Source organism: Haplochromis burtoni, unplaced genomic scaffold (genome assembly GCF_018398535.1).
Source record: "Haplochromis burtoni strain Fernald_Lab_line unplaced genomic scaffold, NCSU_Asbu1 Contig_19, whole genome shotgun sequence".
NCBI classification, from domain to species: Eukaryota; Metazoa; Chordata; class Actinopteri; order Cichliformes; family Cichlidae; genus Haplochromis; species Haplochromis burtoni.
Genome location: NW_024582380.1, coordinates 94,780 through 119,318, shown reverse-complemented (window position 1 = coordinate 119,318; position 24,539 = coordinate 94,780). Strand labels below are relative to the sequence as shown.

Genomic DNA, 24,539 nt, shown 5'->3' with positions numbered 1-24,539 from the left:
TGCTGCTTTCTAAAAAACTGGCAGAGTCAGTTCCTTCCAACATCAAGCACAAAGAATAAGCCATGCTTTTAATCAGAATTAAATTTTGGCATAATTAGCAGTAAACTACACGTCTACTGCTAACTGAAAACTTCATGTTTGTGCGCTGGATTTGACCTTCTACACGCAATATTGTCACTTTGTAAAAACGAGGTCAAATTGCATAAAAGCTCATCAGGAAATGACTCTTCTGCTTCTTTGCTCTATGACCAGTCTGGTCATCTTTATTAAAAACATAATGTTTACTTTTCTAAATTATGGTTTCGATTAGAGTCAAAAAGAAGTGCAGTACGTGTCACAACTGTGAATGAAAAGTAAATAAAGCAAGCAAGCAATTGATTTATATAGCACTTTTCAAAAAACCTTCAACTGAAAACAAAGTGCTGTACACATGACATAACAAATAACAAAGTAAAATAGTATATGTAAAAATAAAATAAAATAAAACTAAACAACAATTTTAAAAAAAAAAATCAAATTTAATTAGACTAAACACACAAAGGCCATTGATTTTGGTCAGATTTAGCACATGTCTGTTTGCAAAAACCCCAAAACCTTTGATGATAGATAAAATGCTCAGCTTGATGCTTCAAAACGGGACTTTACTAGCAAATTTCAAAGCAATGGCTACATCCATCTATTACATACGGTCTATGCTCCCCACTCAGTGAACTGAGACTAAGGAATTAAAACCCTTTTTCTATAATCAACAATTTTAACAGTTACACAAGAAAAATGTGGCAGGCTGACTGTGATGAATCCAGCTCTGTATTCTCCATTCACCAAAACAGTTAAATGCTTTATTTGAATCAAAAGGACTTCTTATTGGATTATTTACTCATGTTTCCAGGCCACTGTCACTCAAATCTGATCAAATCACACCGACCTCACCCTGAAGAAGCAAAACCTCCCCATATTAAACTCCTTAGCAATAATATTATCAGTTCCCCCAACCTTCGACTTTGATTGTTCTATATTTAGTAATGAATATTTAATGTGAGTGAAAGAAAAGATGTCTCATTTCAAATTATGTTTTTTAGGGGTGTTAAATCCTTTGGGAAACCTTCACATTGCTTGATGAGGAGGTGCAATTCAATCAATTTCATCTTCTTATCTGCTGGATTTTAAAAAAAAAAAAGAAAAAAAAAGGTTAATAGTAGTAACAGTGGACAGAAAATAGTTGCTTGTCAAGCTGCAGAGCTGCCTGGATTTCATGTTACCTTGGAAACAAGCACTGGCGCTCCAGCAAGTGAATAAGAAAAGGTAAGACTATGTCCAATCCCCTTAACATGTTTGGTAGATCCCCTTCATCAATCACCTGCATCAGGCTAACACTTACAGTGAATCAGCCAAAACAAGTGATTCAGTGCCAGAGGAAAAGCTTTGAAGCAGACGCCTGAGAGCAAGCAGGACCTGCCCACTTTGTCTGAGCCCTGACTTTCTGCGGGATAAAGCTGAGCTTGTCACGGTGGCAACTGCTAAAACGCCACGGGGACCGAGGAGAAGACTTTAAAACAATGGTTACAGACACAACATCTAATTACACAACAAGCCACTAGATCAATACCTGCTTCTCTGGCAGCATGTGTTGATGTCCACCTTTCTTTAGACTTCTATTTTGTGTCATTTCTTTTAAACAATCCCATTTGTGCTGAAACAACAAAAAGCGGTTTTTACGTACACGGCTCTGGCAGTCAGTGGAGCATAATAATTTGCTAAATGTTACCACTGATATATTGTAAACACAGAATTGACTTTGAAACAGGGTTATAAAACACTTTACCGCCTGGGTAATAAAACTGAAAAATGCATTCTGTGTGTGCCTGTCTGCGTGTGCGTGCGTGCACGTGTGTGTGGCAGAGGTTCACAGGTGTTTTGAGACGAGTTTGAATACATTTCCATTTTTAAGCGGGATCGGTATGCATGAATATTTTTAAATTGGGAAACTGCGCAACAGCCCCCTTTCGAGATCAAGCATACACGATAAAATGGGTCATGTTTTGTGCAGGTGTGAAGCACGCGCGCTCACACGCACACACAAACAGAAGCATAAACATTGTAAATGCTTCTAGTGGCTTTGTGTTCAGTATAAAAAAAAAAAAGTGCCATAAATGTGGAGGGGGGGGACTGAAACAAACTTTGGCTATGATGCATACAGCCTCAGACAGGTTTGGACCTCAGCCGGCTGCTTTGATGTTCAGCTACTTCCTGCTGGAACGTTCGCTCAGAAAAATTTCATTTGCTTCCGCTTTTGTTACCTTAATTGCATCTTCCTGTCTACAGTTATGTGTCAGTGCTGCAGCGGTAATCAGCCACCTCTCAATATCTAAATAAATACAAATAATTCAGAGTATATACGTGCCCTGTCGCCTGACTTTGTTAGCTTTCTATTTTTAGGTTCATTTGAGATGATGCCATAAGGAGGGGCGTGCGCGGGGGAGAGGAAAACTGAGAGGGAAAAAAGACAAACTGTATCCACAGTGACATCAATCCAAGCGAGTCTTTGAGCCCTTTAAAGTGAGCAGCGTTGGCTGTTCTCAACCCCATTAGCCATTTTGAAAGATGCAGCAGCGCAATTAGGCAGTTGGCACGAAGGGAGGTGAGGAGGGAGCCGGGGAGTTGTCAGGGGGCTTTACTCTGATAAAACACACAGAAAGAGTAACCCAAGAAGACCAGACTTTAAACAGGGTCATTATACAAAGCTGCTTCTTTTTAGATCCACATTACAGCATGGGTGGGGGGGTGGGGGTGTGTGTATTTTTTATCTCAAAAAGAGATCTATCTAAAATTGCCATAGCTTCAACTAGATGGCTGTTTAAAAATGGCCAAAACAACAAAATATAGGCCCATGGGAAATTATTTGTCTCAAATGTTGGAAGCTTTAAGACGATAAAATCAAAGTTCTATTTTAATTGGCCAAAAATAGAATCTCCTTAGCAAGCAATGAAAACACAGAACCTGAGCTACACGACCTGCTGTCGTCAAAAATAACAGCACTTAAGTTAGTCTATAAGAAGAGCTAAAGCTAAAGAAAAACTTGAGGTGATGCACAATCATGATCACTGCGTGTGAAAAGAAACACTGAAGCACTGGGTCGAACATCGGCCATGTCAATTATACAGTCGGTCAAAAGGAGCGCAAGTCACTGCATGGCTTTAGTAAGGTATCTTTGTTTGGCTAAGGGTGAGAGGTTGAGATTTTAATTAGGCAAGCAGGTAGGCGAGCCTGCCAAGGAGAACAGAAAAGGTTAGGGAAGGCCAGGTACTGGTGGTAGATGAAGGGAGGTCAGGAAAACTAGACAGGAGAACCGTGTGCAGTCCTGAACACTCATCATTTTCTGACAGGGGTTAGTAGCAGGTAACTCTGTGCCAAGCTACTGGCTACAGGATGAAAAATTACACCACTTAGGAGGTGGAAAAATCCTCTCTTTTCAGACAATGCTAACAACAACTATTACAGACAGACTGTGCTAAAGGATAAGATATATACACGGTGTAAAGGGGCTCCAGTCTCCAAGAACACTAATGCATTTCAGAGCCAAACCATGAACATGATTTTTTTTTATTCAGGTTGAGTTCAAGGACACACATAACTTCCTAAATGCACTGGATGCTGAGCAGCTGGCACCAGATGAACAGTTTTATCATCAGCTCTTTAAAATGAGAAACATTATTATGCATCTAGGTTGCTTGATTAAGACTTGAGGGTCTTAGCAGGGAAGAGTCTTACCCTCAGATGTATACTGGAAGGGCTTGAATGCATTTTCAGGCTTAAGAAATGAAAACTCTTCTCAAGATTTTTTTTAAATGACAGCAGGGACGACTGAGGACCATTAAAAAAAAAAAAAAAAAAAAAAATCTGAGATAAGAAAATCAACAGGCCGGAAAAAAAGCATCATCCTTGGAAAACCTGTCGCTGTTGAGCCAGTTAAAATGCCTCCAGTCTTACTGTTGTCATCACAATTGCGCACGCAATTTGATCCAATCTCAATACACAAATCAGTTAGCCATGGCTGGCTGACTTGTCAACAAACATGACCCCAAGACAAGGAAAACAATGCTCTCCACGCTTTCAGGCTTTCTTTACTACTAGAAAGAGGCAGCAAACTTGATTTCTTTAAAATATGGTCATGAAGTAACAATTATAGTCACACCTGCTGGCATCTGATCATAACACAGGTTTAACTATCTCTGGATCTGCAGTTACTTACACTTTGCATCAACATGATTTTATTTTTCTGTTTTTTAATTCAACATAACAAATGTCATAACTGAGACATTTTTTGTTTTGCAAAAAATGTATCTTCATCTTAAACAGGAAGCTAGCAACACGTTTTGAAAATGTGAGATGGTGGAGGATTACCATTGTGCTGCCTCACATCTGCACTTTTTAAAAATGCGTAGCCATGCCACGGCACGATGTGGATTGGGACACAGTCTCACTGAAACAATTAATACCCTGCCTGTAAAACATATTGGAATGACAGCATATGTGGCTCCAAAACCTGTATGTAAAGCCGGCTCCAGCATTAATGGTGCCTTCACAGATGTTATGGTCTGCCATGTGCACTATATCCTCAGTCACAATGGAGTAAAAGTACGACAGCGACCTCCTCTCCAAAGGATTCAGTGGAATTTTTCCTCTTTCAGCGACTGAGCGTGCAACAGCCTCAGCCTCTGGGTGATTGCTTTGCACTGAAAGGCGACTGCACAGCTTGCCTGGTGGTAAGCAGCCTGTCTTCAAACAATCACAGTGTGACTTGGCCTGGCTGCAATCACTCTCAGACCAACTGGTGAAGGTTTGTAAATAAATGCAGTCTAATTTAAAAATGCAGACAGTTTGCAAACACATTGTAATCACTCTGAGTCTGTGACACGTATATTTGCAAAGGGGGAATCTATTCAACTGGTTGGCAACAGGATTGTATTGTGTTTATATTATATGAAAGCATGGCTACTGTGCCCCACGCCCCGTGTGATTTTAATGTTAACTTGTCATCTTGAGCAACTACGTCACTGTTTGTGGAGGAAAGTCTGTTTCAACTCTGTGTGAATCAGACTGGAATTTAAATTTTAACCTCCTAAGACCCAAACGCTTTCATGGCATGCATTTTTAATTTCTCTTGGCTATTTTGGCTGATTGGGACCTGATGAATGCAAAAACAAAAAAATATGTGATTTTTTTTTTTTTACCTGATTTTTGTTTCTGAGAAAAATGAGATCCACACATGAGGACATTCGCTTTAAATTTCGATAGCACAGTAACAGAATAATGTCCTCGTAAGTGGATATTGGCCCTCGTAGAGCAAAATTTAGTATTTTGGTCTAGACAACCCAAAATGTGATGTCCACATATGTGGACGCCAGGTCCTAGGAGGTTAAATCAGTAACTTGAATTTCTGTGTATGCAGACGGCAACAGATTTGCAGTTTCTGTTGATTTATCACAGTTTGCCATCGTATTATCACAAACACATTGCACAAGTTGCCAAATTTACCCTAGGCAACTGATAACAGACTGACTCATTTTATTGCTATCTTATGTTTGTCTTGACATTCTGAAGTTACTTTGGTGATGAGAATTGGCTGCAAGTGGAGACCAGAGACAGCCACGTCATCTCTGTTCACTCCAATGGACCAGCAACAGTCCATATACTTTTATAAACACACAGTTAGAAACATTAGCTGCACTAAAGGGATGTAGTCGGACAAAACTTTGAGATGGAATTTTAAAATTTAAAAAGGTAAAAAACAAGTCTGCATGTTATCCACTAAACATGTACTGGAACTATCTGAAGGCTACACAAAGCAACTGACAACCTTAAATTCTGAAGCCCCGCTGACACTTGTTCTTGCTCAAGGCCTCTAGCGGCAACCTGGTCCCCTTCTTCAAGTCAACCGCTTCAATGGTTTGAGTGATTTACAAATCATTTTGCTTTTACATCCATTTTCACAGCAGCTCCACTCTTGTGGCTATGCAGCGAGGTTATCCATTTAAAATTATGCTAACTAGCACTTAACAGAGATACAAAGACAAATGAGGCTGCTGGGCTGCCATTGGTTTTGGTCTTAAATCAAGCTATCTATCCAAAGTCATTACAAGTGGTAAATATTAATAATGTGTATCCAACATGAAAGCAATCCATCCAATAGTTGTTTAGAAATTATACTCAAAACTACAAATATGAACCTCACTTTGTGGCCTGCACAGCTCTTTGCCGCTCAGGAATAGAGACAAACACATCGATTTGTATTTCAGTCATTGCAGCTAAAAAGCTCATTTTCAAGCCAAATGAAAAGCAAATTTACTTACAAAAATGATTCCAATATTCTGCATGTTAGTCTATTTCTTCTGTACTCACCACTCTAATTAAGTAGCTGTGTTGTGAATGTCATACTTTAGTTTCATAAGTTACAGATGACATGAGGGGAGAGTGTTGATGCGGCCGTACCAGAGATGTGTTGAAGGAGAAAAGACCTGTCGATACTTCTGCAGTTCCCACTGGCTGCCAATTTAAATCAACATTTATAGATTGCTTGATGCCTCTTTTAGTGTAATTAATTTAATTCAAGACACTGTCAAAACCGTGAGGACATGACGTTACACTGGATCAGGGAGATTTACTGTAGGTAGATGTAAAGCGAAAAAACTGTACTGCAGTTCATCATCAGAGTAAGGGATTGTCCCAGATGACACGAGCAGCACTAGAGTCTTCACGCTCATCTGCATCACAGCACAGCCTGGCACTCATGAACTTTAAATCAAGTCAATACCAGGGGACAGCAATTTGCCAGCTGTTATGGTGAATGAACTCACTGTTTCGTGGTTCACAAAGACTTACTTACTTGGACATAGTTCGACCAGAATGATGCCAGGGAAACAGGACGTTGCCGACAGCTGCCCGATAGCTGTACACACCCAAAAGCCCGAGGGCGAGGGCGACCTTCGAGACCCACGAGCACCGTCTTTGAACCAGGAAGTAGATGAGAACCAAACAGAAAGCGGACAGCAGGGAGAGGACCACCTTGTGCTCAGAGCTAGAGAGAAAATGGAAGAGAACAGTCACTGGCTGAGAAACGTGCCAAGCACTCAAATGATGAGGAAGGGATTTGGAATTTTCACAATGAAGTTTATATATTTTTAAGGTAAATGCTCAAAGTATTACAGTTGGCCAAGTAGTGGCTTAAGGCAAACCACATCTATGGTCAGTTTATAGATATCTATATCAAGATCTCTCTCTTTCTACATATACACATACATATATATATATACACACACATATATTCAGCTCAGTTCCAGCTCATTGTTGTTATTTTTGGACTCTGCTAGTAAGTAGTAAGTAAGTAAAGTTTATTCATATAGTACCTTTCTCAGACATGTGTCACAAAGTGCTTTACAAGAAGGTAAGAAGACATAATACAGTCATAAATACATCATAAAACACCCGTCTAATTAAAAGCTTTTTGAAATAAAAAATATCTTTAGCTGCTCTTTGAAGGTCTCCACTGAGTCCAGACGCTGTAGAAATAGTAGAAGTGCATTCCACAGTCTGGGGGCAACAGCTTGGAAAGATCGGTCCCCTCGAGTTCTAAAACGAGTGTGGGGTAACACTGAAAGGTTTTAATTCAAAGACCTCAGGTTACCAGGTATGTGTACAAATCAAATCAGCAGTATAGGGAGGGGCCTGGCCTTTAATGCTCTAAAGGTTAAAACTAGAGTTTTAAAATGGAACCTAAGTCTGAATGGGAGCCAGTGTAGCAACTTCAAAACAGGGGTCATATGAGCTCCCTTGTTCGAGTGGGTCAGTAGCCTCGCTGCAGAGTTTTGAACAACCTGTAGACAAGCTAGCCCTTTCTTGTTTAGACAACTAAACAGGCTGTTACGGTAAGAGAGCTAGAGTGGCTTTGCGTTACACACTTCAGGATAATCCTTAGTATTCTGAAGTGTGAATTCCTATCAGTTTTACTGTCTAAAAAAGGCTATTTTCTCCTTTCCTTTTAAGGCCACACTCTTGAAAAACCAGATGTCTTCTGACTGGGCTGCCCCTCGCACCTGGCTCCACCCACAGGTGGGTGGGGCTTCTGTCTTCACAGCCAGAGACGTGTGCCTGAGTTGACTCGACAAATCCAAGAAAAGAAAAAAATATTGATAGACCAGCTGATTAAAGCAGTTTGACGCTTTAGCTCCTGGCTCTCAGGGATTACTTGGACATACACTCACCTCATTACTGTGAACTGACCGTCTTTAATATGACGGTTCAACAGTGTAACTGTATATATAATAACACATGAAGAGAAAGCATTACAGGTTCTCATTTGAAGGCTGAAGGTGAGCATTTACTTTGATGAGATGAAATACTGTCAGTCAAATCCTCTAGATTCAGGTTAAATTTAAAAGAGGCACAGCCCCTCAATTGTTCACTGGATTAAAGTCTGTAATTGCACCATACTGAGCACCGATAGGAAATAGGACATATCAAAGTTGAAGCCGTGTATTTAGCCATTAGCTGGATCAGACTGGCAGTGGACGTTGAATACTTTGAGACAAGATGAGGCATAACGCTACCTGGATCTCATTATCCAAGCAACAGGCACTGCAGGTAGGAAGAAAGGGCAACACTGGACAGGGAAAAGGTCAGAATCCACATCTCTGTTCCACATTGTGATGAATGTTAAAGAACAAACTATAATCCCCCTGCCTCGCACTGCTGTCAGAATATTAATGGCTCTGAAAAAGCCACAGTTTTTACAGAGAAATCACAGTTTTCCTTCAGTCTGGGCAATCTGAAGACGATTTTCTCTTCTTGAATCTTTAAAAAAAAGAAAATGTAAGTGGGTAGTCCTATCAGCTTCTCAGCTAGAAAAACACATTTAAAATGTTTTAGTGTCAGAAGAAAAGACTTGCTCTGTGTGTTAACACCACACAGCTTCCATTAGATGTCTATATCTAGCATTGAAATCTAAATGTATTGTTCACTGAACCACTTTCATTACATCTACTACAGTAAGTAATATCCTATATCACGGCTTTCCCCAAAGAACATCAATGAATTTGCTACATTGATCTGTTACATTTGTGTGTAGGTGGAGAAACACATTGAGATTGAAAATCTTGTTGCTGCACTGCATTTTAGCCTACTGAGTATACTGTCTGCAGACAGATTGCCTTTCTGCAACGAATGTATCCCCATGTGACGGTTGAACTTCTATCCTTAAACAGTGAAAGACGCCTGTTCTTTTACAATTCTGTTTGATTTGTCGTAAAACATCAAGTGTAGGTTTTTTTTTCCAAATTGTAGTTGTGTTGGAAATAAGTTCCTGTTATGTCCTGTCACCTTCATGCTGCCACATATCCACGTAAAAAGAGAAATATACCATACAGCATGACACAGAACTAATGGTCCTCAGCTTTGCTATCACCCCACCGTTCATTACAACACCAACAATACAACACTGGTTGTCAGAAAAAACAACATAGTGAAGATTTTGCTGTAGAGCCATATCAGCAATCAGTTTACCACTGTAAATTTAGCTTTGAGTAAAAGAGAGCAAATACACTTGAAGGGATTTATGCATGCATGTAACAGATTTCAGATAAACTTCTGAACTTCGGCGAAATCGCTTTTTGTACCCAGCCCTTTTGTACAGCTTAACACAAACACATCAGAGACAGAACCCTCTATCCTTTTGCTATTCATGGAGTCGTCTGATTTTCCCTTGAGGAGCGACTTAGGAATAAAAATGCTGCCAAGCTAATCTTGAATCAACCAAGAAGCTGTTGCTGTTGCCACTCTCTCTTTGCTTTGCTGCCTAGTTAAACAATAAATGTGCACAAACCAACAGTGATGGTTAGTTAGGTAGTATTACTAGCTTTCATGCATTAGAATTAGAATCAATGTTTCCGTAACAATGAAAAATATGACTGTGCAAGAAAAGCATCACTGTAGTAATAGAACTATAATCCTCCACATTTCTCCTCAACTATTTACAGTTTTATTGTCCTTTCTAACATTGGTTGATTTTCACAGCTGTAATTACTAACAATACAATGATCACTATCTGTCCAACCAATAGTTACACAAAGTTAGCGACTACTTAATAAACATAGTTTAGCATTTAGCACATAAAAACACTTGTCTTGCTATCAAGGAGGTAGCTGGCTAATCTACTAGCAACTGACCACTTGCTAAGAGGAAATATAAGTGCCTTTGGGTTTTTATTCAGGTAAAGTGACACACTGGAATTGGGAAACAATCACTGACCACTTAATAAAACACACCTGTTCAACTGCTCAGGAATGGAAATATCTTACCAGCAGACTGTCACATGGTAGCAACTTGTGGATTTATGCAATTTAGGCATTTAAGTGATAGCCAGAGAAGAATGGTCAGACTGCTCCACGCTGATAGGAAGGCAACAGTAACTCAAACACCCAGTTGTTACAACCAAGGTATGCAGAAGAGCATCTCTGAACGCAAAAGCAGTAACTGTAATTGCTGTCAGCTAGCAACAGGAAACTCCAAAATTAGACAATTGAAGACTGATGAGTCTAGATTTCTGATGCAGCATTCAGATGGTTGGGTTCAAATTTGGCAGTGAGTGTAAATTCACTACTACATGGCATTAGGTGATGAATCATCAGTGAAACCAATTAATTTATACTGTTTTCCAAATACTGCCTGCATTTTCTTGATATGAATAAAATACAGTGACTCAAATATTTAAACTACTTAAAACTGAAGCATTTATCAAAGTTAATATTAGATCAATAAACCCACCTGTTGAGCCAATGCCCAACGTCAGGGATATGAGCCCACTGCACCCCAGTTTGGTTGAGGGAGCGCAGTAGCCGGCAGCAGAGCAGAGTGAATGGTGGCGTGGCTAACGCTAACCACTTCTCTGAGAAAATCTCTGCTTTGGGGTGAGCGGAGGGATGACGGTCTTTGGAAGGGAGGATATGCTCTTCGTCATCTCCAGAGCCCCTCTTCTCTCTGAAGTACTTGCGGCAGACATCCTGGAACACGGTGAGGCAGAGCGTGTTGAGCAGAAAGTACCAGGTTTGGTGCTCTTCCTCTACGAAACTGCTGGCCGCCAGGCTGAGAGTGTGACCGACGGTGCCGGCCAGCAGCAAAACATCCAGCTCTGACAGCGACCAGTCAACCTCACTGCTCCTCAGAGGAGACTGTGAAAAGAGAATAAAAAAGGATAATTTTAAATACAGAGGAAAGAGCTATTCCATCCACACAGGCCCGACTACATACTCAACCTACTTTCACCTCGCCCACCCCAGAGTGATGGCATCACAATTCTCAGTGGGACAATTAGATGGATGAAACTATTGCTTGGGTGATTCACACTAATATAGCACAATACTGAAAACCTCAGCTCGTGACACTCATTATATGACTCATGCACTTCACAATACTAGGATTACTGCCTCGTGCTTCTAGCAGTCATGTAGCAGTTCATAACAATGAAAGCTTTGAATTGGCGCTTTCTTTAAAAAACAAAAACAAAAGACTTTACCTCATTCATTTATTCCATAATTTGTAGGAAATTCTGTCAAAATTAGCATACAGATTCTTAAATCGGGGCTGTGAGGTTACAATGACCGTGACCATGACCATCAGATCTTAAAGTCCAATTAGATGTTTGTGCCGAATTTTAACAAATATTCCCAAGGCGTTCCTGAGAATTCATGAGCTAGGCATGAGTTATGCCTAAAAATGTCTGTCGTAATAATTAATCAGTATTACTATACTCCTTTGAGATTACCCATGATGCATTGAGTATTTCCTTTTCAGTCACCTTTCTCACTCAACATGTGTTAATAGACCTCTCTGCATTGAATCATACTTGTTATTAACCTCTGTCTCTCTTCCACAGCATGTCTTTATCCTGTCTTCCTTCTCTCACCCCAACCAATCACAGCAGATGGCCCCCCCCCTCCCTGAGCCTGGTTCTGCCGGAGGTTTCTTCCTGTTAAAAGGGAGTTTTTCCTTCCCACTGTTGCCAAAGTGCTTGCTCATAGGGGGTCATATGATTGTTGGGTTTTTATCTGTATGTATTTTTGTATATAGTTTAAAGCCCTTTGAGGTGACTGTTGTTGTGATTTGGTGCTGTATAAATAAAACTGAATTGAACTGAATACACAAAATGGATTTAATTAACTATGTTTTATGCTGATAATGTAAGGCAGAAAGAGGCACTTAGGTAGATGCATCATGGGAGTGTTCCAAAGTTTTTCCTGATTGGAGAAATGTTTTGGAATATATGGGCCAATGGTTGAAGTGTGGTTTGTCCAGAGGCTCATGCCAGACTGATTCTTGTGATTTGGAAATGATCTCAAACCCTGATGCTAAAACTGTGGACTGAACAGATAATGAACACTGCTGACTGTGAGAAGATGTTGGCTTAATGTTTCTGTGACTTCAAATCCAAAGTGAAAACATAACTTGTGTGTACTGGATGTTCGCCAAATCAATATTACCCAACAACTTATTGCACAAATTGACTTATATACCTCACTTTATGTCAGTGTATTGTTCTGCCTTGTTCTGTGTTGATGTTTTTGTCTAATTCAATAAGATCTGAATAAATAAAAAGGTATCGTGGGGTCACGCTGACCTTGGCCTTTCACACCCAAACTTAGCTCATCTCTGAGTCCAAGGGAACATCCCTAACTAACTTGAAGAAATCTCTGACGACGTTCAAAGAGCTACACAGTCTTCAAAAACGGGAAAGACACAAAGCATTATGGACAAAATTAATGCCTCCAGCTACAGCTGTCACCAACGGGAGGTATAAAAACAGTTCAATTTCAAACCCGTTATGCCTGCTCTGTTCATGCAGACCAAAACGAGAACAAGCGTTAACTGATGCATGTGCTATTTGCACTCAAATTTAAAAAGGTACACCGTTCAGACTCCTGTTACGATGAACGGAAATATTACTGCCAAACATCAGATCATCCATCACATGTCACTACTGGATGTACAGCAGCAGGTTCCTGCCTTGGCACTGCTGACAGTGACCATGAGCTGTCATTCATAAATTGCAGTCGGTCTGTTATGGATGCTTCAATCCCATTTTTAAGATTGCTGTTTGTCCAATCGAACACTTGTATGCAAATGATTTTATTCACTGAGCTTAAGTTCAGGCTGAGTTCAGCCAGCCTCTTAGCTCAACAGCAATATTTTAACCTAACAAACAACAGACATGCATCTCAGCCTGTCTTTGCCTTGATGACAAAGACAGGCTGGGATGATATATTCAGCCCCTCCAGGCTACAGTGGTGGCTTCGCTGTGGGACCGGGCTGTTGCAGAATAATTTCCCCTTACACCAGGTTATTGTTATTGCAACCTTTACACCTATCCCTCTTTAAACAAGATGCCGGGTCATTAAATATTTGGTCTAGCAGTTATGTATACACAGAAAGAGAAAAACATTACTTAACTCTGGATATAAAAGTCGTGGGTGAATACATTTTCATATATTAACAGTGCACTAAGAGCAGGTTGCATTTTTATTAAGGTCTTTTCAGGTTTTTACGAATATCTTCTAGATTTAAAAAACAAAAAAAAACAAAACGGCGTGTTCCTAAACTCTCCCAAAATATAGTTCTCTACGAGTCCCATAGTTTAAGTCAAGTAGAGATAGTTCATCTGTTCTGTGTACGAAACTATAAGCCATCCATGCGTTACTGAGAAAAGGACTGATGGCCTTTATGCCTACAGCTCCTGTTTTTGAGATAAAACATGTCACATCCCAAAGGAAGCTGTAATATAGTTTTCCAGCTTCACTGCTCCTTGCTCTTTCCTTCAGCGGCTGGCAAATTGTGAAATCAGAAAAGCCTGCTGCATACTAATCTGTGTTCATGGCAGGGTTTCAAAGTAGATGGATACATACTTAATGAAAGTATTACTTAAAAAACAGCAAAAACAAGTAGCAACATTTACCAAGGCTAATATAACCAAGTGATGCAGGATAGATAAAACTTCACTAAATCATTGAGTATACAATTTGCATGCATTAGCAATACAGCAGATGACACATTTATGACTCAAGTTAGTCATCGGGTTTAACAGAAAAACTAGAGCAAAACACTCAAGAGATACTTCAGTTTATAGAAAAGTTATTATAAAAAGTATCACTGGCATACGTATTCAACACCTCCTCCACTGTGAGTGGAGGAGGAGGTAGTCACTGTTCATTCAATGACATTCGAATGAACGCTGTCCAGGCAAAATTGCTATTCAGCTATTATTAGAAAGAACTGCTTCTTTTGATGCATTCGGTTATATCCTGGTCTTGGATATTTTTGAAAAAAGGGTTGAGACTGGACCTGTTGAAATACTAGTGCCTACTAGACCCTAGGCTGAACTCAACTCTATATTGCAAAATAAAGAGTCTACAATTATACAGAGAAAACCCCAACAATCACATGACCCCCTTTGAGCAAAGACTTGGCAACCGTGAGAAGAAAAAACTCCCTTTTAACAGGAAGAAACCTGCGGCAGAACCAGGTTTAGGGGAGGGGCAACTATGTGCCACGACTTCTCTGTCTGCTCTTTTCACCAGCAGGTCAGGGCAGATGATTTCATCCTCCTAAGTCTTTCCTTTCTTCCTCCCCATCAAGGTTGTTTGATGTTTTCTCTGTAATACTGTAGGGTCATTTTCCTACAATATATATTTATATATTTATAAATGGAGACTTTTGTGATCCTACTTGGTTCAGATATCACTTGCAGGACAGGACTCATTTGATCTCAATTTTGTTCCCAAGCACGTCACCTGTTAAACACAACAAGGATCAGTACATTGTCTCTTTCTATACAAGCTAAACATTAAGAATTTTCTGGTTTTGGTGGTCCTATATGAATTGTAGCCTCACTTCCCTGTTATTAGCTGACCGGAGTAGCACCTAGTGTGGTGTTCTGCTGTGGCCCACTTACTTAAAGTTTCAATTTGTTGTGCATCAGAGATGCTCTTCTGCACACCTTGGTTATAACACGTCAGTATTTGTTACTGTTGCCTTTCTGACAGCTCAGAGCAGTTAAAGCTATTTTCCTTTGACATCAACAAGGCACTTTCCCCAAAAGCTCTGCTGCTCACCGCTAATTTCTCTTTCTCAGACCACTCTTTGTAAACCTTAGAGACGCCTGTGCAGGAAAATCCCATTAGATCAGCAGTTTAGACCTGCCTGTCTGGCACTAACCTTTATTCTAATGCTGTCTGAACTGTAGCTGGTCGACTTGACATGTGTACAGTTAGATTTCTGTCTTAACAAACAGCTGAACAGGTGAACCTAATGAATTGCTGGGTGAGTGTAAATTATATCCCGACTTAGTTTTCTGTGCTTTTGGCTGGTCTACACATCACTTACTGAGTCAGGAGGAAATTATACTCCCATCATGTTCTTTGCTGAGAGTTGAGGAAATTTAGTCGAGAAACAATCATCATATATCTTGTAAAAAGGAAGTTTTAGTTTATACATTTAAAAGAAACCAGTTAATTAAGAGAGCCTCACAGGGCTGTTTTTATTTACTAATGCTAGGGTTATGGGTGTGGTCTTACATTAAACAAACACATGAGGGTTTTTCATCTTCACATGAACCATGAAGTGAACTACGATATGGTCGTCTATTGACTTGAGCAGATCATTCTAAATAATGCATAAATATTCTCTGACCATGCTGAGGGCTCCATGTAGAGTAGAACATAAATCAGGACTTGACCCGAAGCCTAATGTGCTGAAGTAGAATATTGCTCTGCCCTGCCAAAGGCCTTTTCATGACAAAGCACAGCTACTGATGTAGCAAATGACCTTTTAGTCTTTCTAGCCTAAAATTATTGGAGGGTCTTTGATGCCACCCTTGCATCTATGCCACTTAACATCACTTTTCCTGTGAAACCAATGTGTCCAGTATGTGTGTTTGATTTATCATATTCTGCCAGCTGAACCTGCCTTTCCATCACGCAGCTGTGAAATGGTAATACTGACTCAGACTGACTTCCGAGCTCTGCCATTTAAAATATGACTTTTTCCACTCAGGCATAATAAGAAATCATATTAAACTCTTGTGCGGGTGACAGACTAGAGTAAGCTCCTTACAAAAGTCATGAGAGACTCAATAGAATCATTTATTAAGGGATTCTTAGCCTTTTTTTGGTTGTTGGAAAAACATAAGCCACTTTTGGCCGTTCTCTTACCCACAAGGGGTCTCCCACAAGGGGTCTCCCACAGCAGGTAGCGCCGCATGTCTGAGTTGGCAGATTTTTATTTATTTTTTAACGCCGGATGCTTTTCCTGACGCAACCCCAACAGAATCAGTGTCTCCTCCTGGGATCGAACTGGGAGTCATCGCTTGATAGGCGAATGCATGAACATGATACACATTCCAGGTATTTCACACGTCTTTACAGCTCTTGTACAGAACTACTTTTTTAAAATGACCTCACCTTTGGGTCATTAAAACTCACTTAAATGGAATTCTCATCACATTTTTGCTGGAGCAGCAAGTTTTTCTTTTCATTTCCACCTTGAACTGAAACTAATGAGGACAGAGAGTGAATATATGTTTTGGACAGTTTCCCCAAAGCAGTTATTTGTCAAGCCTAACCAGACACAGCTCTGCACTTAGATCCAAATGGATTCCTGAAAGTATACAACATTATTGTGCCTTAGGATTATTTGTCACATTTTCCAGCACTACATGCTACATCTGGTAGTAGCTTCAAACACACTTTTGTGTGAAATCTGTCCAAAGGTTTGTAATTTTGAGCAGATTTCCTCTTGTCTGACAAATATTCAGGGACTCCTGGGAATTCATCAATGTAATCCTTTGATACAAATACAGTTTAACAATAAAGCAGCTTTATTATTTAATCTCAGTATCAAAATGAGTTTGTCAGTCATGACTTTGAGGACACAGAGCCCACTAACTGCATTTCCTCCCACAGGTTATTAAAAAGATCTTGGCTGTAGAGATGGGCCATGATTGTAAGCGCTTAATCACCACTTTTGGAACGAGAAATAAAACATGGCATGATACACAACGGCACTTTTATATACACTCTAGAGTAGCAGCAGCTTTTAAAGGAATCAATAACATTTAAAATCAATTTCAACATCAACAGGAAGCCAAATTATGGAAGCTCAACACAGTTCTTCTATGAATAGTTAAACATTTCAATATATCTGTAGAATGATTTAATACCTGACATTGATTATAATGTGTATGAAAGACTGACTTAGCTTCCAGGTCTTTAACCTGGATTCTATCTAATGGCCAGCAGGCGGCGGCTCTTGTGGCTGAAATGATATCAGATTATTATCATAGTCGTTGGGTGAATGACCCTCCAGCTCCCTTCATGTATGACTTCAGTAAACACTTTTTCTTTAAGTCTTTAGAAATTGAAATGCCAGTTTGACTTCTTACTGAATATAACATGATGCTCATGTTGTGTTCCCTGTGAGAGTCAAACAGTGTGTACTGTGCATGTGTGCTTGCAATTGTGCATAGTGTTTTGGGTTTTTTTGTAATAGCAAAGTGACTTGAGCGAATGCCCTCTCGTTAACGTTGGCGGTCCGTCCAGTTTACATGGTCTTCTGCCAATCCTGCATGACCATGTACTGCTCTTCGATTTCTCTTTTAGCTCCACCCCCTGCTTCTTATGACTGATTTTGATTTGCAGGCTTCACAAATCCATGATTGTAATGGTGGGCAACTATGGACCTGTTTACAAATTTACATTTAATTTAAAATTTGTGGGTCTGTCAAGCAGAATCCAGTGCTGTGATCCTTCACCAGTTGAAAAAAAACAATCCATTACAAAACAACCTGAAAAGATCTGAAACATTAAAGTCATCTATCAAAGCTAAATGCCAAATTATTTTCAGCTTCAAGTCTCGGGATTTGTTACTTTTTCTGTTTCATATCACTTCAAATCTCACATCTTTGAGTTTTTGTGTTGGAAATTCACCTTTCACTGGCATTTAATAAACTCAACAATAATTCAATTAAGAAGGAAATACCTCCAGGCTAAAAAAAGAGAACAAAATCCATTATTGGTTGCAGCTATAATCAGCAGCAAATATTTGTGTTTGTTTTCATCCACTCTGAAACCATCTAAATACTGTACTTTGAGTTTGCTGTACATACAAGCAGTGCTTTCGATTTATGAATGACTTTCAGCAGCCAAAGAAACGACACTGCTTTGGTGTTTGTTGTGATCAAGCTTTGCTTTTATAAGTGCATTCTCCACTGGGCACATGCTCACACAGCCTTTCAAGGTACTTGGCAGGAAGGACGTTTCATGAATCCTGCAGAATTTCAGTTCAGTGGCTGAAAACAGCTCTTTGACATTTTTGTTTCTACATGAGTTGAGCTTCAACAGTTTGTCTGTTTTATTTTTCTGACCAAAGTCTGGTAATTTCACAAAAATCTGCTGCTGGTACAAAAGCACATTTGTCATCACAGGTCATCATCATTACCTGCCAACTGAACTATGAGCCCAGTTTTTTTCTTCACTATGACATTTGTAAGACTCAAAAGAAAACAGTCTTTTCACGGTCACTGAAGCCAGAGAAGAAACACCTCCAGTACTGTACGAAATCCTCCACATCCTCCAGTGTGTCGAGTCGGAGAGTTCATTTCCTCTCCCAGCCTAATGACCCAAGTGGATTCTTCTGACTTTTTTTTGCTACATCAGCACTTTCTCAAGAGTTCCCAGAAGGCAAATGAGATGTAACCTTTACAGATAAATTAATAATGAGCAAAGAGTTGCAGCAGCAAAGGGAAGCTACTGTTAAAGCCCTTTAAACAAGCACTTATGACTCAAAGCTTCCATTTTTCACTGAAGAACCACTTCAACCTTTCTATGATTGATAACTTACTTCAACATATTGCTGGGAATTACTTCAGTTTGTTGAAGGACAATTTAACATTGCAGTGATGGAAAGAGAAAATTACTGAAACAAATGTAAACTACCCAAAACCTTTGATAGCACCGCCAAGAGTGCGTTATCGTTAAGGCTTAACAAATACACCACTTATCTTCTAACTGCACCAGCAGTTAGAGTCCAAATGATGGACCATCTTTAGTTTTCTTCATTTTCAATTCAGATTCACAACAAGTAAAAATCCTGACTGTCTTTAAACTACCTGAGTGATGTTTTTACGTCATTCTCCTAAAGGATCCTGGCAGTGCATATCTTCTAATTTACTATTTTAATTGTTAGTCAGACTCGACACCCCATCTGTCCACTGTGTTAGTGTCTGTTTTATTTACAGAGTTCGCAGTTTTATGGGCACAGTCAGCAACTCTTCTTCCAATAAACTGGACAGTATGTTGAGAAACGGCATCTACTCGCCTAATAGAACCACAGTCTACTGATGCATCCACTCATATAATATTTTATAAGACATTTATATACTAGTGTAATTTTTTTTAACGTAACTTTATTATGCAGAAACAGCTCCACTTTCCCACCCTCGGAGCCAAGTTTTTGGCAATAAAGAGGCATAAATTAAAAAGTGATAATATGCAGCAATTGTACATTACATGGATTGAATTCTCCAGTCAGGTCTTATATGTGTACATGAATCAAATAAGTGTTTTTAATTTGTTTTGTCATCTTTTAAATAATTAATGGGGGGCAGTTGGAATATATAACGCACTTCAGAGTTTTGTATGTTTATGATGTCATGTATGGCTGTGCTTTTTAGCCTTGTTAGCAAGCTAACTGCTGTTTTTGGAGACATGTTTCTAATGTTGCCTCTGTACATGAGCACAGTGGATTTAAAATCAAAAAATTAAGTTGTGTTTGAAGATCAGATTTTGAGTTTTAATTTACAAGCTTTAACAGAAGTGCAGAATTTACTGTTGAGGAATAACATACGTTTTTATACACAGCACCCCGTTTTCAAAGGCTCATGAGTACTTCGACAATTGATTTTATATGAAAGTTTTATGTCAAGGGGAGGCCTGTTCCCTCGTTATTCCATAAAAAAAACATTCAAAGAAAACTGGAATTGATTCCAAGTGTTGTACAAGTGAACCTGTATTTGGTAGTTGTGTTCAAAAGAGAGGCTGATGCAAGGGAAGGAGGCAAGTATTAGTCTGAAAAACCATTTAAAAATGAACAAAGACATAAAGCCATTTGAAAAATGAAAAAATTGGAAAAATGGTAAATGGCCTGTATTTATATAGCGCTTTACTAGTCCCTAAGGACACCAAAGCGCTTTACATATCCAGTCATCCACCCATTCACACACACTTTCACACACTGGTGATGGCAAGCTACATTGTAGCCACAGCCACCCTGGGGCACACTGACAGGCCAAATCAACAATCTGGTATATTCCTGAAAAGGCCAGCTCAGCAGCTCAGGAGCACCAAACACCTTCAAAGACCACAGAAGATGAAAATAATTCAAGAACGCTCAAAGAGGTAGCTGCATCATTGTCAAGGTCCACAAGAGACGCTTTCGTGAATGGAGACAACAGAGTGCAAACTTCTGGTTGCACTTAAGAACTATCAGAAAATACACTTTTATTAAACTTCCTGAATTAAAGTTGAAGAGCTGCACTTTAATTGCACCTTGATTGGTTAACTTAAATCCCACTGCGGTCATGCCACAAAAAATGTGTCACTGCACAAGAACTAATGGACCTACCTATAAACCCCACCACCTGACAATGTAGACAATACTGCTACAACAATGCTTCAGTTTGAATAATTATTTCTGTGTAGCATGGAAATGTTTCACACACAGGGTAAGAAAACACAGGGTAAACACACCAACACCACAAACTTCTGGCATGTCAGAAGTCATGATTATGTGATCACTGCTGTGTCCAAAAATATTGTTTGTGTTGCCTTTCTGCTACTCTCACCGTCACTCCGAGTGCCTGACTCACAACAACAACAACACAATATCATTTGCTTAAACGCACTACTATTTCTCACTTGTTTTCTTGTGTGATACTGCAGAGTAATCAAAGAGTAATTATTGCAGCTCTTTACAATCTCTGAAGCATACAATTGTTGTCTGCAGTTTTAAATTGACTAAGAGGCACTTACTCAGACACTTCTTTTAAGCCACTTTTTGGCAGAATCTTTTTTTACTTGTCAAAGTGAAAATACACTCAAACTTTTTTCTGAGACTGTTGAGAAGCACTCAAATGATTTAAATCTACATCCTTAAAGACTCTGCAAACTAAATCACTAAGTGAATGCACAACAGACAAGAGCATGCCGCTCCAGTAGATTTAGCAGGTTTTCTCTCAAATAAATTCCAAAAGTCACTTAGGTAACGTTTCTCTACCTACAGGAAGTGAAAAATTCAAATACGACAACACAAATCTGTTTAACAAGCAGCGAGGTTTCTAGAGAGATAGATGGATTCACTAACATTCAGTCTTTTATCCTCAGTGTCCCTTTAAAGCAATCAGAGAGCAGCAGAATGGGTTAGCGCGTTAGCTTGTGCATTCATGCTTTACACGCGGATCCACTGTATGTAAGTATGGCTCTCTGAGGGCCAACATCTGTTACAATATCTACCCGTGTTTCACTGCACTTACTCACCTTCCCATGAATCTTTGCACCCAGGGGGAGTCTTCGTGTTGCTATAGAGACCAGAATACAAAACATTGCTGAGGAGAAGGCAACGGCAGCAAACACGAGACCCCAGGAGAGGCTGCAGAAGTAACAGGAGCTCCCAGCAGATGTGCACACCAAGACGTGCACTGAGGCAAGAAGTAGGCACAAGAGGTAAAAAGGCAGGGAGAGCAGGGCCGAGAGGATGGGGAGGTCCACTGCTGCGGCACTGCTGAGGGCTTCAGGCATAGCCAGCAGTAAGACCAACAGGAGCTTAAAGGCCAGGAGAGACAGAGAGGAGAGAAAAAGTATTTTACAAATCTGATGCAATCATTGTAATCTCCAGTTTTATAACCTCCCCAATTTATGTGAACAGTGAAGAGCAATTTAATAACAAACATAATGCATGCATGTACACGTTTAACTGATTTCTAATTGAAAGAGACTTGTGATGCTTTTCTCTTATTTATTTATTTTTTATGCAGTCGTGCTAAAAAGGTTTTACAGATCAGGACAGATTAAAAATCATCTGGTCCTCAGTAGGTCTGAAAATTAGGTAAATACAACCTCGGATGAAAAACAGCAAATGATCAATTACACTGTTTCATTACATCCATCCATCTGCTTATCTAATTCAGGGTCGCAGGGGGGTAGCCTATCCCAGCTGTCATGGGGTGAGAGGCTCGGTACACCCTGGACAGGGGTCATTATATATTTAAGCAAAAGTGAGCCCAAATTTACAAGCAGTATGTGAAAAACTAAGTGCATCCTTACTGCTTCCTTAAAAGAGTAAATAGCAGCCGTGTACTGATAATCAAAAAATTTTTCAGTAAAGGGAGCACCTCTATAAAGTTTGATGGTCTGGAGCTTTTAGATGTGTGTTAACACAATGCCAAACAGCAAAGCCACAGCAGTGGTCTCAGAGAACCAACTGTTGCTCTCCATCCATCTGCAAAGGGTTATTAGGCCATTTCCAAACATCATTCTACAGTGAGAAAGATTATTCCCACGTGGAGATCAGACTGTGCAATGTTCAGAGAAACTGCAAAAAGCCCAAGAGCTCAAACTGTTAAATGTTGAAGTTCATAATAGTACAATAAGAAAAAGATTGAATGAGTAGGTCTTGTTTAGAAAGGTTGCCAGGAGAAAGTCTCTTCTCTCTAAAATAAAGAATTCAGTGTGTGTGAGCTAAAAGCTCAGCTATAAACGCTCATTTCAGACAGTTTCATGGCTATCACTGACATCAGTAGAAGGGGATATCCCTAATATCCCTAAGAAGAAAGCCGGCTTAAAGGGTCAGTGGCCTTAATGGAAGAGGACCTAAAAGAACCAAAACAGACAGTGGATGAACTAATGGGTTGTAGCAAGGCCCAGTACAAGATAAACACAATAGATCCCCCTCTAAAGTAAATCTATCTTAGGACGGCTTCATTGTCACAAATATTTCCACTATCAAAAAGAAAGCATGACACCTGGTGAGGGTTTAGTTTTTACTTTTTGTTGCCGTGCACCTCACTCCCACACTCTAAAGCTGATAAGCAGCACACCAAACTATTACGAGTGCAGATAAAAAAAAAATATGATGATCCGGTCCTTACCTGAAAGACAAACACCATGCCTGCAATCATGGAGTACATGTCATACTTGCCCAGCTGTTTGCTCAGAGCAGCGCTCATGGCAGCTAGGGCCTCCAGATACTGCCTCAGGACCTTTTTTCCCACGTTGGTCAGCACCTCGGAGGTGTTTCCTTCCAGGTAAAGCTTCATCCAGTTCCCGTGAGCCTTTTCTGCCACACGAAACTGCTCAAACCCCACCTCTGGAGTGGAGAGAAGTGGAAGGGAGCATGTTTTAAAGCACTATTATTTGCAATGCTCCAGCTACTGCAATCTGAATTTCAGGAGGGAGTGAGTGAGGAGGACATTTATAGCACCCGATTTTTTAACAGTTTATGAGGAATTTCATTAGGTTTACAGTTTGATTCTCACATAATTTCTTGGTTTGCTGCCATGTGATTAATCAGGACAAACCTTCTAAAATACAAAAACTAAGTTTTAGCTTTTATATAGAGGAGAAAAACTTTGCTGCCTGGATCTCTGTGACCTAAATGAAATATTCCTAATGTTACAGGATAAACCATTCGCTAACTGTGGGTATTATTTCCTCATAATAATGACCAATTTTTCCCCATATGCTGACATATTAATTAATTACAATGTTAAGCCACAGGTGGCTGATACTGGTACAGCTTGCGGAGTATTTTTACTACGAGCTCATTAAAAACCCAAACTGATCCATGACAAATGTGAAGAAAAGGTTTCATATTGCTGCCTACCCTGTTGTAATTTAGCCAAAAGAAAATGCAGACATATTCCAACTGCTTGTTTTCTTAGCAATGAGACTATTTATGAGTTCATCAATCATTGATGTTGAATTCTGTTTTTCAGAAATAGGAACCTATTAAATTTCATCATTTTCTTTTTCCCGCGTTCTTGTGTCAATAACGTTCGCTAAATTGAAAACAATACGCCTGTGGTAAAACCATTTAGTTTGGAGCAAAGCAATGTACAATTTATCAAGATGCTAACTATGACAAGCTGTGACTCATTCGCATGTTTACAGATGAAATTATGCTCCCTTTCATTTTACTTCAGCCTGTTCAAGGACGAAGCAACGTGTAGGCTTGTGTAGAGTTGTGGTATACTTCAGTGAAACACACACACACTACTAAAAACAATCACCTATCTCAGCAGCATAGGCAGAGATGATAAATAGTCACTGTGGCTTTGCCAGACAGAAGGGTTGGTTGAAATATCAGAACTTTAAGCCACAGGCATGAATCATGCAATATCAATGGCCCTGGTCATGTTTCATCTGTCTAAAAGTACAGGGATTGGTTAA

General features: G+C 39.7%; 1 protein-coding gene across 1 annotated transcript in view; it reads right to left on the bottom strand.

Annotated features, from left to right (window-relative positions):
- pigg (phosphatidylinositol glycan anchor biosynthesis class G) overlaps positions 1 to 24,539 on the bottom strand; it is an 83,797-nt gene that overhangs the window by 27,551 nt on the left and 31,707 nt on the right. The window contains exons 7-10 of the mRNA XM_005916630.3: positions 23,240 to 23,457; positions 21,630 to 21,914; positions 10,816 to 11,219; positions 6,884 to 7,075 (exon numbers count right to left, since the gene is read on the bottom strand). Coding sequence (XP_005916692.1) covers positions 6,884 to 7,075; positions 10,816 to 11,219; positions 21,630 to 21,914; positions 23,240 to 23,457 — 1,099 coding nt within the window. The remainder of the gene's footprint in view (positions 1 to 6,883; positions 7,076 to 10,815; positions 11,220 to 21,629; positions 21,915 to 23,239; positions 23,458 to 24,539) is intronic.